At 49.5% G+C, this 15684-nt stretch overlaps 1 protein-coding gene across 9 annotated transcripts in view; it reads left to right on the top strand.

The window, feature by feature from the left end:
* The window catches only part of WDR37 (WD repeat domain 37), a 33106-nt gene that overhangs the window by 15535 nt on the left and 1887 nt on the right, over window positions 1-15684 (top strand). For 4 of the 9 annotated variants that reach the window (XM_025000673.2, XM_005214461.5, XM_059892650.1 and 1 more), the window contains 8 exons: window positions 3679-3814; window positions 4917-4988; window positions 6265-6309; window positions 7749-7825; window positions 9238-9475; window positions 10530-10671; window positions 14940-15074; window positions 15526-15640. In XM_025000673.2, the coding sequence (XP_024856441.1) occupies window positions 3679-3814; window positions 4917-4988; window positions 6265-6309; window positions 7749-7825; window positions 9238-9475; window positions 10530-10671; window positions 14940-15074; window positions 15526-15640 (960 nt within the window). Of the gene's footprint in view, window positions 1-3678; window positions 3815-4916; window positions 4989-6264; window positions 6310-7748; window positions 7826-9234; window positions 9476-10529; window positions 10672-14939; window positions 15075-15525; window positions 15641-15684 lie in introns of all 9 variants that reach the window. The other 5 variants (XM_005214460.5, XM_005214459.5, XM_005214462.5 and 2 more) reach the window with 2 other exon arrangements.

Raw genomic sequence — 15684 nt, 5'->3', positions numbered from 1 at the left:
AGGCAGAATAGAGACATTTGTCATATTTTGCTGTTTTACAAATCATCATTTAAAATGGCAAGGATTTAATTATTTGGAAATTAGTTTATCTCTGGCGGAATACTACTATGAAGTAATATTTTGAGGTGATTGTGTGCATCTCTGCTTTGGGGTATTTGGAATAAACAAAATAAATTACCTGCCTTAAACGAGTGTATAGTACTTTTGCTTAATATTAGGAGGAAGTTGAAATTTGTGGTGAGTCTGCTATGAAGGCATAAATAGTTTTTTGTTAGCTTTTTATTTTTCCCTTAAGTAACTTAAGCTTGTATCCACAGTGAGATGAACTGCAATTCAAGGAGCAGCTTCAGTCTTAGGCTATTTCTGCTTATTTGAAAGTCTTTGGTAACTTTTTGTTTTTTAAAAAACATGAATATTGCTGACATTTTCTTGTGTTTCCTTTGATAACTCTAGGATGTAAGTGGCTTACTAAAATTTTTTTGTTCTGTTATATCTAGCTTACATTTAGTAGTTTTGAATTTTTAAATAAACATTAAAGTACTTTTTAAAAATGTCAAGTGACATTACGTTCTTATTTAACTTCTTATGTTGTTTTGAATTATATTGTTTATTCCAGTTTATATATACAGTGTATGGTCTTAGAATTCCACAATTTTCTGATCATTTCTGAAGTAGAGGAAGAAAGGATTATATAGAGTCAACCTCTTACCATGAGTAGTAAAATTTAAGATTTGAACAAAGATAAGGATGTGTACAATAATTGCTTTTAAAAAATGTATTAGAAATACTAAAAGCCCCAGTCATTTTAGAGACTAAAAATTTATCTGAATTTATAAGAAACATACTATTAACGATCTTAGTAGCCTGTGCACACACCTTAAAGAGTGAAGGTGAAACGGAGTCCAGGTCTCCTCTGCTGCAGCGAGTGTTCTTGGAGGAGTGGATGGGTTCAATCTCCTCACCCCCAGCAGACCCGCCCCTCCTGGGGCCTGTGGACTGGCTCTGAGGCCTGTGGGGGCAGCACCACAGGCTAACCAGCAAACTGTTTCCCAGGAACTTGTGAAATTGTTCACATGGGTTTTTATAAAGATAAGGTTCTTTTGTTGTGGAAAAGCCTCTCTTTGTTGTTGTTGTTCAGTCTCGCTAAGTCGTGTCCAACTCTTTGCGCCCCATGGACTGTAGCTCGCCAGGCTTCCCTGTCCTTCACTGTCTCCTGGAGTTTGCTCACTCATGTCCGTTTGAGTCGGTGATGCCATCCACCCATCTCATTCTCTGTTGTCCCCTTCTCCTCCTGCTCTCAATCTTTCTCAGCATCAGGGTCTTTTCCAGTGAGTTGGCTCTCTGCATCAGGTGGCCAAAGTATTAGAACTTGAGCATAGGTCCTTCTAATGAATATTCAGGGTTGATTTCCTTTAGCATTGACTGGTTGATCTCCTTGCAGACCAAGGAACTCAAGAGTCTTCTCCAACACCACAGTTCAGAATCATCAGTTCTTTGGTACTCAGCCTTTTTCATGGTTCAATTCTCACATCTGTACATGACTATGGAAAGAACCATAGCTTTCACTGTATGAACCTTTGTTGGCAAAGTGATGTCTCTGCTTTTTAATATGCTATCTAGGTTTATCATAGCTTTCTTTCCAAGGAGCAAGCATCTTCTAATTTAATGACTGCAGTCACTGTCCAAAGTGATTTTGGAAACCAAGAAAATAAAATCTGCCACGGATTCCCCTTTTGTTTCTCCTGTTTGCCATGAAGTGATGGAACCGGATGCCATGATCAGTTTTCTGAATGTTGAGTTTTAAGCCAGTTTTTTAACTCTCCCAAGTCTTTGAGACCCCATAGATTGTAGCCTGCCAGGCTCTTCTGCCCATGGGATTTCCAGGCAAGAATACAGAGTGGGTTGCCATTTCCTCTTTCAAGGGATCTTCCAGACCTAGGGACCAAACCCGCATCTCTTGCATCTCCTTCATTGGCATCGGCAGGTGGATTCTTTACCACTAGCGCCACCTAGTGCTGGCGTGCTGCAGTCTGTGGGGTCAGACATGACTGAGCAACTGAACGCTGACAGGGAACTACAGCAAGCGCCACCTGGGAAGCCCTTTGTTTTTTAGAGTTTAAATTTTATTTTAGTGCAAAGGATAATTCGGAAGCATCCTTCTGCATTTGCATCACAAGTGTTCCCTGGAGGTAATTCAGTCTCATGGGCCTCTGTGCAGTTATGCCTGAGTCCATATTTGGAAAACAGTGCTTCAGTGGTCAGAATGTGGCGTGCACCTGGAAGCGGTGCCTGAGACCATCTGCTTGGTGGCATCAATCGCAATCCCTCTCCTCCAGCTTCACTGGAAATGTGGTTGGCACAAGTCTTGGCCATGGACCCGTGTTTCTGCTGGGCAAGTGGGGGCAGTTCATATCTCAGAACAGTGGTATCTGAGAAGTTGCCCACCACTTGTCATGAGCTTTGCCCCCGCCCCTCCTGAAAGTGTCTGGATGGCTTGTGGGATGTCAGTTCCCCAACCAGTGATGGAACCCGTGCACTTGGCAGTGAGTGCGCAGAGTCCTGACTGTGGGACCACCTGGGAAGTGCTGTCCCTCCTTTTACATTTAAGCCGAGTCAGGAGTGTGTACTGAAGAGTGAGTCTCTCTGCTGGAAGTCTGTTTCAGCCTTTCACTGTGTCAGGAATCATTTGCAGGCTCATGCTGGTGGTGGTGAAATAGTGGATTGTGTTTTAAGTGTTTATACTGAAATTAAACATAGATGCATTTTTAGGGCTTTGCTAAATCAGTGTTTAAAGCAGCTGTAGAATACCTCACACTTTTTTTTAAACTTGGTTTTATCATTTCAGTATTCTGATTAACTTTAAAGGCTGAAAAGCCATCTTTTATCCCAGAACAGTTAGAAAACCAAACCCTTTATGTTTTGTTAGCGTCTCCCTCAGGCCCTTCCATTGTGAGAGAAAGTGGGGCTGCGTGCTGTGTGGGTCATCCTGGACGGTGCCTCCTGACCGCTGGGCCTGAGTGTCCGTGCCAGACTGTGTGCCGCCTGAGGCCAGGGTCCGCTGGCCCTGCCCTGCCCCCTTCCCCCTCAGGAGCAGGGCTGGCTGAGGCTGTGCTCAGTGACCTCACCTGTTATTTTTTCATTCCTTCCCACCTTAGATTCTTTTTCTCCTGGTTTGGTGTGAGTTACTAAAAATAAGAAAATACAGGTCTCCCAATAGTAAGAGTAATTAGTGTTAAGGGTTTGGGGTGTACCTACCTGACTTTTTATGTCCTGCTTTTTTTTTTTTTTTTTGAGAATTTGGAAATGTTGTGTGATAGTTTCGGTTTGTGTATGAGGACATGTAAGGTACACAGATAGGCAGGCAGGCAGTGGGGGGTGGTTGTAGGGTTCTTCTGAGGCTTTTGTAAGGACTTTGCCCTGCTTTGTGAGATCTAACTGCACTTACACTGTGTTGCTATAACGTTTTAAATTTTCTTTTCAATGATTTATGAATCATTTATAAATTTGATTTATAAATCATTGATTTATAAATCACTTTTGATAAATCACATTGATTTATAAATCACTTTTGATAAATCACATTGATTTATAAATCACTTTTCAATGATTTATGTATTTCCAAACATATTTTTTTTTAACTGAAACATATTTGCTCAATAAATTCCATCACAATTTCAGATTGTCTCCAGCTTCAAGACCACCACATCCCGGGCAGTGTGCCAGCTTGTGAAGGAGTATATTGGCCACCGGGATGGCATCTGGGATGTCAGTGTGGCAAGGACGCAGCCTGTGGTGCTGGGGACGGCGTCTGCTGGTGAGTCTGGAACCACCCCAGCCTGCGGCAGGGCCTTCCTGGAGGTAGTGTGGCCAAACGCTTAGCTGTGTGCCTATCGGCATCCGAGTGAGTGGCTGCGTTTGGAACCACTCACTGTCCGGGACGCTGTCCAGTGGCACAGGGTGGATTGCCTCTCCATGGCATTAGGTAGTTGTGATTGGCTTTCTTGTCAGCCATAGTCCGCGTACATTTGCTTTGATAGTGTATTGCACTTTTCCCCACTCGAGAGGCCCCTCCAAGGACATGCTGTGTGGTCTGACAGCGCCATGCTGGCCTGGTGTAGGGGTTCCACTGCCAGGAGTCCTGGGGCGGCATCAGAGAGCCCCGTTCTCCTCCTTGGAGAGGAAGTGTCTTCTGAGAGCTAATAACCTAATAACCCTTCAGAAAAAATTCCCGGAATTAAAAATGTGTTCGCTTGTGGAAAAGGAGTGCCAACTTGTGAGAAGTTATGTGCTACATCCAGCCTTTCTGGGTGGGAATAGGAAATGTAAAGTCATTAGAATGATGAAGAAAGTTTTCTGTTGTTTAAAACTGTGTTCATACATGAGCACCGCAGATTGTTTTGGAAATTTTAGCTTAAAAAGGATACAGATTCCTTTTTATGACTTCTGAAATCTCACATGGGTAATCAGCACTTTGTGTCAGGTTTCCTTAATGAGTGTCCTTTTTATCTTTGTTTTGGAGAGGTCCACAGAGCATGGGTTATCTCAGATAATTTGGAACTGGAGTTGGGTGCTGTTTGCATTTGAATATAGCTTGATGTTCTGAAAAGTCTTACTATTTCAAAAAGGTGAGGAGCCCATGACCCATGGACCCTGGTGTCTCAGGTCCCAGGCCTGGTGCTGGCAGCATGGCCATGCCCCGGGAGTCAGGTTCCCAGGTTCCCCTGCCAGTTCCATGGCCTTGGGCGGGTCACTGGCCCCCTGTCCTCTTGCATCAGTTGGATTACAGAGGAGTGTGAGCAAAATCCCATGAGATACTAGTGGTGATGAAACTTCTCAGTTTAGAATTTTTATCCTCCTGTTTAATTAAAAAGACTAATGTTGGCAGCGGCTCACTTGTGTTTATTTGGATCTTGCAGATCACACAGCTCTGTTGTGGAGTATCGAGACGGGTCGGAGCCTCGCCAAGTACACGGGCCACGTGGGGTCAGGTGAGCCGTAGATCGCGGGGCGTCCCCTTATGGGGGCTGGGCCTCAGCCTCTTGCCTTGCACGGTCTGGGACTGACGTGTGTCCACTGGCTTCGCGCTGTCCAATTGCTGAGGCTCTGTGGTGCAGAGGTGCTGTATGTGAGCCCTGTGGGTGCTGGTGGCTGCTGGGCTCCTTGCTGCAGACACCATGGACTGTCCCACTCTCCCTTCTTCCTTCTGGCGCCCCGGCTCTGGGCCTGTGTCTCGTTGCCCCTGGCCAGCTCACCCTTCACCCTGCACACAGACTTGGAGGTTGTGTCCACTACCCGCCTCCAGGGTCTGCTGTGTCCCCCACGGACTTGGGTAAACACCTCCTCTCCCCCTCCTCCCTGGCACATCTCCCGTCCTATCAGTGGGGGTGTACTGCTCTCCCATCGGGGCTGTGGGCCAGGTCCTGCTTGGCCCCCCACCCCTGCCTCGTCCACTGTCCCCTCCAGCTGGACCCTTCATCTCCCTCAGGACCATACCTGGGGGCTGTTGCTCCTGCAGTGGGTGTGACATACTGAGTACTCATCAGCCTGAGCATTAAGAAAGCGTTAGCTTGTGTGACAAACCCATGGGGGCCTTGTGCTCATCCTTCTCACTGCCATCTCCACTTCTCAAAGTCAGCCACTTGGAACAGTTTTAAATCTTCTGCTCTTTCCTTCCATCTAGAAAAATAGCCTGTCTTATTGTTTGTTACTTTTTTGGGTTTTAGACAAGAGAGGGCTCCTGTTAAGAAGGGAGACGGGCTCTGTGTTCCTTGTCCTCGCCGCCGCCCTGTGCAGCCCGTGGCTCCCCGGGCACATGCCTCACTTGCAGTCCCCAGCTTTGCTGTCCTGAAGGGAGTAGTGGTCTCATTTCTGTGCACATTGTGAACTCGTGGCTTCTCTGAAGGGTGGGCGTGTGGGCAGTGAACAGTGTCCCCCACCATAATCTACCTTTGCCTTTTGTAATTAAGTTTTCTTTTTTCAACTTGGTTTACTTTTAGCCCTCAGTGACTTCTCAGTGTTTAAGAGATCAAGTATTGTTTTCCTGTGTAGCCGATTCTTGAGTGGTTTGGTAGTTCATATTTAGTTATTTTGCGTTGTATCTTTGTTTTCTTTATTCATAGTTTAACGGAATGAGAAGACTTAATATTGAACTATCATAATTCTTTAGTTTTTAAATTTAACTTTACAACATATACTGTAGTTGTAATAGATATTGATGATATATTCTTATTGTAAACCTGTTTTTTCAATATTTTTACTTTGCAGTAAATTCCATAAAATTTCATCCATCAGAACAGTTGGCCCTCACCGGTATGTTGATTTTTTTTTTTTCTTTATTGAATAGTTATTGCTGATCTGAAAACAATTGTCATTCCTTTTCTTATCAGTAGCGTCAGGATTAGCCGTGCCATTCACAGAAGTTGGTCGTTAGTAGACATTTCACAAGTTGCATGAAAAATGAATAAAGAAAACAATACCAAGGGTTATTTTTAACCAGCAGTGGCTTGCGAGTTAGTTCGGTTCTCCTGGAGGTCTTTTTACAGAGCCTATCCCTGCTGCCCACTCTCTGACTCTCAGGCTCTCTCAGTCCCTGTGTGCACAGAAAGGAGGTCAGCGGTCCTGGCTTGGGCACCTCCAGGGCTTAGGTCTTCACTTCTTCCCAAGTGGTCCTCCCAGAAAGAGCTGTGGTCTCTTGGGTTTGTCTCTACCTCATCTAGTGGTCTTACAAACACTTTCATGGTCACAGTGAGGAGTTGGCCCATAAAACTGTGTGATCCTGTGGACCCCTGTTGTGTTTTGGGGACACAGATGTAACCTGGAGGGTGAGTGTGTGTCTAGACCAGTGACCAGCAGGCTTTTCTGTGAAGGACCAGAGTACCTGTTTTCATCTTCAGGCTGGTTTGAACAGGCCTGCACCTGTGGACAGGTGACAGCTAGTGAACGTCTGAACTGACCTCTGGGGAGCCGTCAGCTGGGAGTGAAGCCTTGTTATGGGGGCTGTTTGTTGTGTGATTGGGGAGCCGGAGGGAGACCAGGGACAGCTGGGCTGGAGAGAGGGGGATGAGGTTGAGACGTGTCGGCAGGCTGCGGTGGGGACAGAAGCCGGCAGAGTGGTGGCCTGGGGAGAGGAGGCACATGGGGCTGGGACTGGATGCCAGCTCGAGAGGCCAGAAGGTCGGACACTTTGATGCCCTGAGGCCCATGCTACCATCCACTGCTTTGGGGAGCTTTGCAGCCTTTGCAGCTAGGGAAAGTGGAATCCAGACAGTGCTCCTGTCTCGGGTGGAGGCGGCCCTTTGGCATGTCTGCAGGCCATCTGTGCCTCTCAGCAGCCCTCTGTCTTTCCTGGGTTCTGAGCACCCCTCGCAGCCTGGCTACTGACAGTGAGGTCTCGGTACCAGCTGCTCCCTTGCCGGGGCGAGGTGCCTCCTGGTTCAGCAGACGGGATCGTGCACTCGAGTTACTGTGGACTTGGGTGTCTGTCGTCTTAGATTAGCCAGGTGGAGAATGAAATCCACGCCTTGTGAGTTTTCTCTGAGCCTTCAGAGCTTTCCACCTTGGGATGGAGGGAATTATTTTTATAGGTAATTATCTCTGGGCACCTTTGCTATTCCTGGGAACATCTCAGAAGAACCTGTTTAAGTCAAGTCAATCCCTTGTGATCCCTCAAGGAGTGGACTTAGCGGGGTCTCACCCATGCTCGTCTGCGTGCCGGTAACGCACTGCCCCGCCCCGCCTTCTCTCCTCAGCCTCTGGAGATCAGACTGCCCATGTGTGGAGGTATGCAGTCCAGCTGCCTGCTCCTCAGCCTGCGGCCGACTCTAGTGTAAGCAGCACGTTTACTTACCCTGAGAGCACGACCCGGGGTATGTCGGTGGGTTCTGGACATCTGTGAGTTTTAGGAGGAACTTAATGGTTTCTGTTGTGGATTGAATGTGTGTGTCCCCAAATTCATAGCTTAGAACCCTCACCCTGGGGGGCTGTCCATGGAGATGGGCCTCTGAAGAAGTCACTGAGGTCAAGTGAGGTTGCAGGGTGGGGCTCTGACCAGCAGGATTGGTGTCTGGAGGAGAAGAGGCACCCGAGGGCTCCCTGTACCTTCTCCCTGCGTGCACTCAGGAGAGGCCAAGCGAGGCCACCGTCTGCCTGCCAGGACACCAGCCGGGTGCCAGGCCGCCCAGCAGACCAGGGCGTGCGTCTGTCTACATCGCCTGTGGTTACGTTTACTTTATCTTTTCCACAAAAGTTATAACATATACATATGTTAGTCCTTTAATTTTAAGGTTAGGTTAAATTTGTAGTGTTTTATATATTTGATTGTAGACAACTTGTCTGTCTCTCATGTGAGATAAACCCTGTAGGTTAGTGGGGCGTGTGATGTCATTGTCATGTGGGTCAAGTTTTAATGTTGGTGACAAGTTAGGTTGCATGTTGAGAAGAACGGACCACAGGTTTAAACCACAGACCGCCCAGTTCCTACCTGTCCTGTCGGGTGTACTTGCACCACATCAGCTCAGTGCCACCTTTGGGTCCTCACGTGCGCTCTCATCCTCCTCCTGGGTGACTTGATCTGATCTTGTTTCTGTGGGGTATGCACACAGGGGCCCTCCCTGGGCTGCTCCCGCAGGTGGGGGTCCTCGCAGGCCCAGGGCACTGGGTGAGTTCACGCTGTGAGGGTTTCTCTAGTTGCGGCGAGTGGGGGCTCCTCTCCAGTTGTGATGCACAGGCTTCTCACTGCAGTGAGTTCTCTTGTTGCAGAGCATAGACTCCAGGATGCATGGGCTTCAGTAGTCTCAGCTCCCGGGCTCTGGAGCACAGAACTTGATAGTTGTGTCTCTCAGACTCAGTTCCTCTGAGGCATGTGGGGTCTTCCTGGACTAGGGATTGAACACATGTCTCCTGCATTGGCAGGTGGATTCTTTACCACTGAGCCTCCAGGGAAGCCACTTAAGAATTCATTTTTAATTGAGTGTGTTATGTATATATTTTTTATTTTAACAGAGATTTTATTTTAACTCTGCCGTGTTTGTAGACGTGACACACATATCCTTGTGTACGTGTGTCCATGTGGTGTGTGCTCCTACATGGTGTGTGTGTGCATGTTTACTTAGTGCCAGACACCCGCTGGATCGGTCATAATGGTCATTAAGTCCTGGAAGGATAGGCGGTAGCGGTCTGACTGTGCGGCTGGTCTGCAAGGTCAGGATCCCCAGGGACCTGCCTCTGCTTCCCCAGCAGCAGCTCTGTGGCGAGGACGAAGTGGAGTGCTCCGACAAGGACGAGCCTGATGCAGATGCTGACGCGTCCAGCGACTGTCCCACCATCCGGGCGCCGCTGACATCTCTGAAGAGCCACCAGGGAGTGGTCATAGCTGCTGACTGGCTGGTTGGCGGGAAGCAGGCAGTGACAGCCTCCTGGGACAGAACGGCCAACCTGTACGATGTGGAGACGTCAGAGCTCGTCCACTCCCTGACAGGTGCGTCGTGTGGGAGGGACTTCGCGTCTGGATTGAGTGTTGGCACGGCTGTGATTTTCAGAGATCCTCCTGAGTAATGGAGCCATTAGTGGTTAAATTTATCTTTTCTTCAGGGGGTGTAATTGCATCTAGAGATGTGCAGTATGTAGATATTTGAATGTGGTTGGTGTGTTAGCTTTTTTTTGGATTTAATTTCCACACACTTAGTATCTTAAAATAACATGCTGTTCCTTGGCCAGGAGTTTTGGGCACGTGCTTCCTGACGCTCTGATTATCAGGGGGTCGTGGGCGGGATGAGAATGCTGGCGGGGTTGTGCCCTCACCTGAGACCTGCGGACCTCTTATTGCCATTGCAAGGATCCCTTTCCTGTGGCCGTTTGTCTGCCAGTTTTTGGCTGGGGGCAGCTTTCAGTACCTGGAGGCGGCTGCAGGCCCCCTCCCCCGGCCCTGACAGAGGCTTCTCACCACATGGTGTTGGCTTTCCTCCGGGCCAGCAGGAGCGAGTCTCTCTCAAGGCTCACCTGACTGTGGCAGGCCACCCAGGAAGTCTGGGTTTTTTTTTGACTAACTGAAAGCCATGCAATTTGGAGGCCTTAGTCATATCTGCAAAACCCATTTTGCGTTATAATGTACTGAGATCACCAGAACACCATCCCACACATCTGCAGGTTGGGCCCACATGCAGGGCAGGAGTCCAGCAGGGCGTGTATAGCCCCGTGCCCACCACCGGCCTTCATACCTGCTTGTCAGTGCGTTTTGTCATTGAGTGACAGGGATGTGTCTCACCATGTGCTTCCCCCTTGGGTTATTAGAGGTTCTTCTCACATGCGAAACTCAGAACTGTACTTTCTCACACATTTGGCCATTAGAGACCCTCCTGACCTTTCATCCGTCGGGGTCAGGAGTGTCCCTCCCACACTGCTCATTCAGCTCTTTCGAATGCACGAGGGGAAGGAACACGGGTCCCCCTTGATCCCACACACCATCCCTGCAGCTGCTTTTCCTGGGAGCCGGGCGGGGGCCTCACTGTGACTGCGTCTTCCATCTCCCACAGGGCATGACCAGGAGCTGACGCACTGCTGCACGCACCCGACCCAGCGGCTGGTGGTGACCTCCTCTCGCGACACGACGTTCCGCCTGTGGGACTTCCGTGACCCTTCCATCCACTCCGTGAACGTGTTCCAGGGCCACACGGAGTGAGTCTCGGTCGCATAAATGTCTTTTTAACTGTGGTCTGGGCTGGGAGGTGACTGGGTTTTCTAGGATGGTTTTCTTGATCCTCCTAACCCAGTGGTTTTCTGAGCATTGAAACAAACACTCAGGTGTGCTGTTCTCAGGAGTGTGGCTCTTCTTCCCTTGTGTCACCCTGGAAAGTCCCTGTGGAGGGTTCTCAGTGGATGGTTGCTGACACACAGGCAGTGTTTCTTACTGTGTGACTGCATGTTTCATGTTATTATGATGTGGAACACACTTTAGGAAAGCTCATCTTAGGGCATATTTTCATTTATAGGGACTCAGCACAAGTTCTCTAGTGAAGTGTGTTGGACTCTTCCGTGATATGAGTACTTTAACTCGAAATACAGGTAATTCGAGTGTTCTGTGTGCTGGTTGTTCCTAAGGCAAGATGTAGCGGTGTAGGCTTCAGCATCACTGACTCAGTTCTGTAGCCCAGCTTCTCTAGGAGCTGGGAGAGATACTGTTTTCTCCTTTTTATTTCTGGTACTGTTACGTGGCTCCTGTGCCTTTTTCAGAAAGTAGGGTTTGAGATATAACACTATTGTGTAAGATAAACGAATGTCTGTAGGACGAGTCCCCCTGAGATCTGGCTGTATTATTTTTGCTGGGTGGAGAGAGAGCTCCGGGTGGAGTGTCTGTTCAGGGTTTTCATTGTACATTTGTGAAAGAAACAAATGAGCCCCCCACCCCCTTTTTGGTATGTTGCTTTTATTTTCACTCTGTATTATGAAATTTCTTCATTATAATAGCAATCTTAACAGGATTTATGTAGTGAAGCTTGGGGTCTGTATTATTACAAACGTTTGGTGGCCCAAGGTATACCAATTTGACTGAAAAGCAATTTTAGAAACCTTTTGTAACCAGCTGTTTTCCTGATAAGTGGAGATTGTAGTGTGTTCTGTTCTTGGAAATGACAGAGATGTTTAGTTGGAAAAATTTGGAATCTCACAGGAGTTTCAACTATTGGCAGTTCATTTCTCATGTATTTCTGTCATCAGCCTTAGCCGAAACCCAGAACTTTTTGTCTGATGGGCTCGGTCCTTGTGCGTTCATGTGCTTTCCACCACCACCTGAGGATGGCCTGGTGGGGACGACGCCCTGGCCCCTCTGTGACGTGCAGTCAGTGGGGCTGGACTCCGGCCATGCGGGTCGGATCCAGGGCCGTTCCTGTGAACGGCTCTCACTGTCATGAAACTTACTCTGGCGCTGGAACCCCTGCTGCACTTGAGAGGAGCCCTCCAGCACCACCGCCTCCTGTGGAGTGCGGCAGAGTTGTCACCCTGTTTTTAGTTTCATTTTGCTTTGTTTCCATTGCGATAAAAAGGGGCCAGCAGTGGAGGCAGTCACTGGTCATTAAGCTTCCCCCGTGGGTGGCCGATGACTCCAGGCTGTGCCCAGCTGATGGTGTCTACACGTGCCATAAACTCTGGCATTGAAGAAATCAGAAATTAGCTCAGCACGGAATATTTCATTCTTAGAAATATCTGAGAATGCAGAGTTTTTTCTTTTTTTTTGCCTAAATTCCTTTCATACACTTGTTTACTTTATTCCTAGAGTGTGAACTCAGGTGCTTTCTTGTCTAAAGAAAACAAGATACGATGTCTCACAGAAAAATTTCTGTCTGCACTTCTTCTGGACCTGATAAGGTGTTGGCAGGATGCCTTGAGCTCCCTGGGGCAGGGAGCAGGGTGGGGCGGTGGTGGTGCCTGTAAGAGGTCGCACCCACGCCTCTACACGTGTTATGTTCCGTGAAGCCCGTGTCACTTCTGATAGGTGCTGCATGCGGCTCTGAGGCCTGTGTGCACGCGACCTTGTCAGGGCCCTTGGCTGGATAGTGTCAGTACCTTCTGTCGTGTATTTTCTCGTAGGACGCAGGGCCTGGCACGCGGTGATCGAGGGAGCGGTTCTGGGATTTAGCCTCATTGTGAAGTGGACAGGAGTGTCTGCACTGAGCCTGGGGGCGGCTGGAGAGGGGCATCAAGTGAGGTCTGGCCTTGCTTGCTGGAGTGTCCCCTGCTCTCCTCCAGGGGAAGCCAGACTTGAAATCCTAGAAAGAATCGGTGTGGTGCAAACCTGACTTCCTTTGAATGCTTGCTATCTCAGGGTCTGCTCCTTGGGGAGCTGGCCTTTCAGGACTCCTCAGAAGTTTGTGTCATTGGGAGATGAGTTTCCATTTCTCATTCAGGTATCTGAGATTGTGAACTGTGGGAGCCGAGCATTCTCTAACTTGGGGGTGCCAGTGCTCGTGGGGGCGGCGCTCTGAGGGCCCAGGGTGTCCCCAAGGATGGGTTCCTCCTCGGGGACCTTAGCGTCTTAAGCACAGCTTGGAGGCCAGTGGGTGGAAGGTGGGGGGCTGCCCAAGCCCTGTGAGCAGCATCGGTTAGGTCCTTGTGGGTTTGTGAGCAGCACTGTCAGGCAGGAGGGTGGCGTGGGCCATGTGTCACGTCACACCTGGGTCTGCACTCCACGTGCCCCTTACGCTGCCTGCAAAGGTGGAGGAGTGAGGGTCTGCCTGGGCCCCGTTGCTGGAATGTGTGCTCCCTGCCTTCTCACTCTGCCCCGTCGGAGGCCCCATCCCCTTCAGCGTGAGAAGGCGCCTGCGGCCGGTGCCAGAGGAGTTGCTGCCTCCTGTCTCCGGGCTTCATTTTCCACATTGTGCACTTTCTTCCTTGGCTGGGAAGTTTCAGCAGATTGTTATGCAGAGCAGCCGCTTCCCTGTGTGATGGGGGGACAGCTGTGGGTCCTAATGAGGAGCCCAGCTTTCTGTCTCCGCTGATGGAGGCCCGCAGAGGGAGCGGAACGAATGTTCTAGGCGTGCCGCGGCAGCGGAGCCGCTCTGTCAGCTGGAGGCACACGCTCGGCTGCTCTCGGCGACAAGATAAATGAGGCGGTGGGCGCTGGTGGGGCCGGGCCTTCCACCGCCCCAAGGGACCGTGTGGGAGAGGCCTTGGGAGGACAGTCCTTGGAAGAACTGCAGCCAGCCTCTCTCTTTGATGCCCCACGATACCTGTCAGGGTCCTGATGCATTGAAACCCAGCGTCTTTCAGCATTTCATTAACAGGGTTTGACAAGCTTTGTGGGGACTTTTCCCACTAATTTAGCAGTGTTAACTGAGGTTTAACTGGGCCAGACCTCCTGAGACCTCACATCCACAGGGAGGTCGCCAGCAGTGGAGGTGTCTGCCCTAGGGCCTTGTCAGCGGCCGGGCCCTGATGGCCCTGTGACCTGAGGGGCAGCAGCACCTGGTTCCCACTCAAGCCCGCACTGTGTCCTTGTCGTCGGATGAGGAGTTTGGGTGACTCGTTGCGTTGCTCTTGGGGTTACCCTTGTCTCCGTCTTTCTCCCTGTGGCGCACTCGGCCTTTGACCTCAGCACAGTGCCCTCCAGGTCCATCCTCTGTATGGACGCATCCTCTTTACCCAGTCCTCTGTCCATGGACTTTTTGGTTGCTTCTGTGTCGTGGCCGTTGTAAACAGGGCTGCCATGCACTTTGGGACGTGTGTATCTTTTTGATTTTTTTTTTTTTCCAGTTAAATACCCAGGAGTGAAATTGCTGGGTCACATGATAGTTCTGTCTTTGAGGAATTTCCACAATGTTTTTCACAGTGGCTGCGCCAATTTATGTTTGCATCAGCATTGTAGGAGGGTTCCCTTTCTCCCCACCCTCTCCAACACTGATCGCTGTCTCTTTGGTGACGGCCATTCTGACAGGTGTGGAGTACCAGCTCACTGGGGTCTGGTGTGCATTTCCCTGGTGACTAGTGATGTTGAGCACGTTTTCATGGGCCTGTTTTCAGGTTTCATCTGTAAACCTCTCTTGGAGAAGTCTGTTCAGATCATTTTTTAAATGGTTTTTTTTGTTGTTGGAATGAATTTTTTTTCCAGTGCTCTGATTGAATTGTCTGAAAGTCTCAGTTGGGATGGATGTTTAATTGTCTGCTCTAGAGATTTCGGTGGGTCCTGTCTATCTGGCCCATCTTGTCTGGGAGCCTGCTCCTTGCTCCACTGCCGGGATGAGGTGAGGCCGCCTTGGAGAGGTCAGTGCGGCCCCTGTGTGCTGGCGGGGGTTAGCAGAAGAACCAGTGAGCGGAGTTGATGACTCATGGTGTCCACATCCTTGCCTCCCTGCCCGCCCGACAGGCCCTGGGGTGGCAGGATAGGGTGTCTGCTGTGCACTGTGGACAGGGACTTCCTGATGAGGTTCTGACCCCGTGCCCTCTCTTGGCAGCACTGTGACCTCTGCCGTGTTCACCGTGGGAGATAACGTGGTCTCTGGCAGTGACGACCGCACTGTGAAGGTCTGGGACCTGAAGAACATGCGGTCCCCCATTGCCACCATCCGCACAGACTCTGCCATCAACAGGTGATGGGTGCTCCCCCATGGACCATTAGGGTGGCCTTAAGGGGGCTTGTGGCATGTGTTGGCTTCCTGTAAACTTGTGTTCACTTGGTAGGGCCTTGGGAAAAGTGCTTTAGACTCCCAGGAAAATATATTTTATTGATCCTCTAATGCACATTCTGTATTCTATAAATACTGAAACCTGGGTATAAAATCAGGTTGGTGTATTGAGCTTTTTAAGAATTAAGAATGAGTCATTTTTGGCCAGAGGTTACTGTGTAGCACATGTAAGTTACAGGTGAGTAACTCAGCCCGTTTTCTAATGCCATAGGCTGGTAACACCTTGGTTTGCTAATGTGTTTTGGCTTGAAGAGTGGAATGTGTGAAACCCCCACTACATTATCACCTATAATGTCAAAAACTCGTGTTGTCACTGTTGGTTACGTAACTTACTTTTCTCTCCTACACATTGTAGGATCAATGTGTGCGTTGGCCAAAAAATCATCGCCCTCCCCCATGACAACCGCCAGGTGAGGCTGTTTGACATGTCGGGTGTGCGGCTGGCCAGGCTCCCACGCAGCAGTCGGCAGGTGCGTGCTGGGGCCGCCTATGCGGGCGGCTGGGGGCGGGGCCC

This window comes from Bos taurus, chromosome 13 (assembly GCF_002263795.3).
Source record: "Bos taurus isolate L1 Dominette 01449 registration number 42190680 breed Hereford chromosome 13, ARS-UCD2.0, whole genome shotgun sequence".
NCBI classification, from domain to species: Eukaryota; Metazoa; Chordata; class Mammalia; order Artiodactyla; family Bovidae; genus Bos; species Bos taurus.
This window is presented reverse-complemented; position numbering and strand designations above follow the sequence as displayed.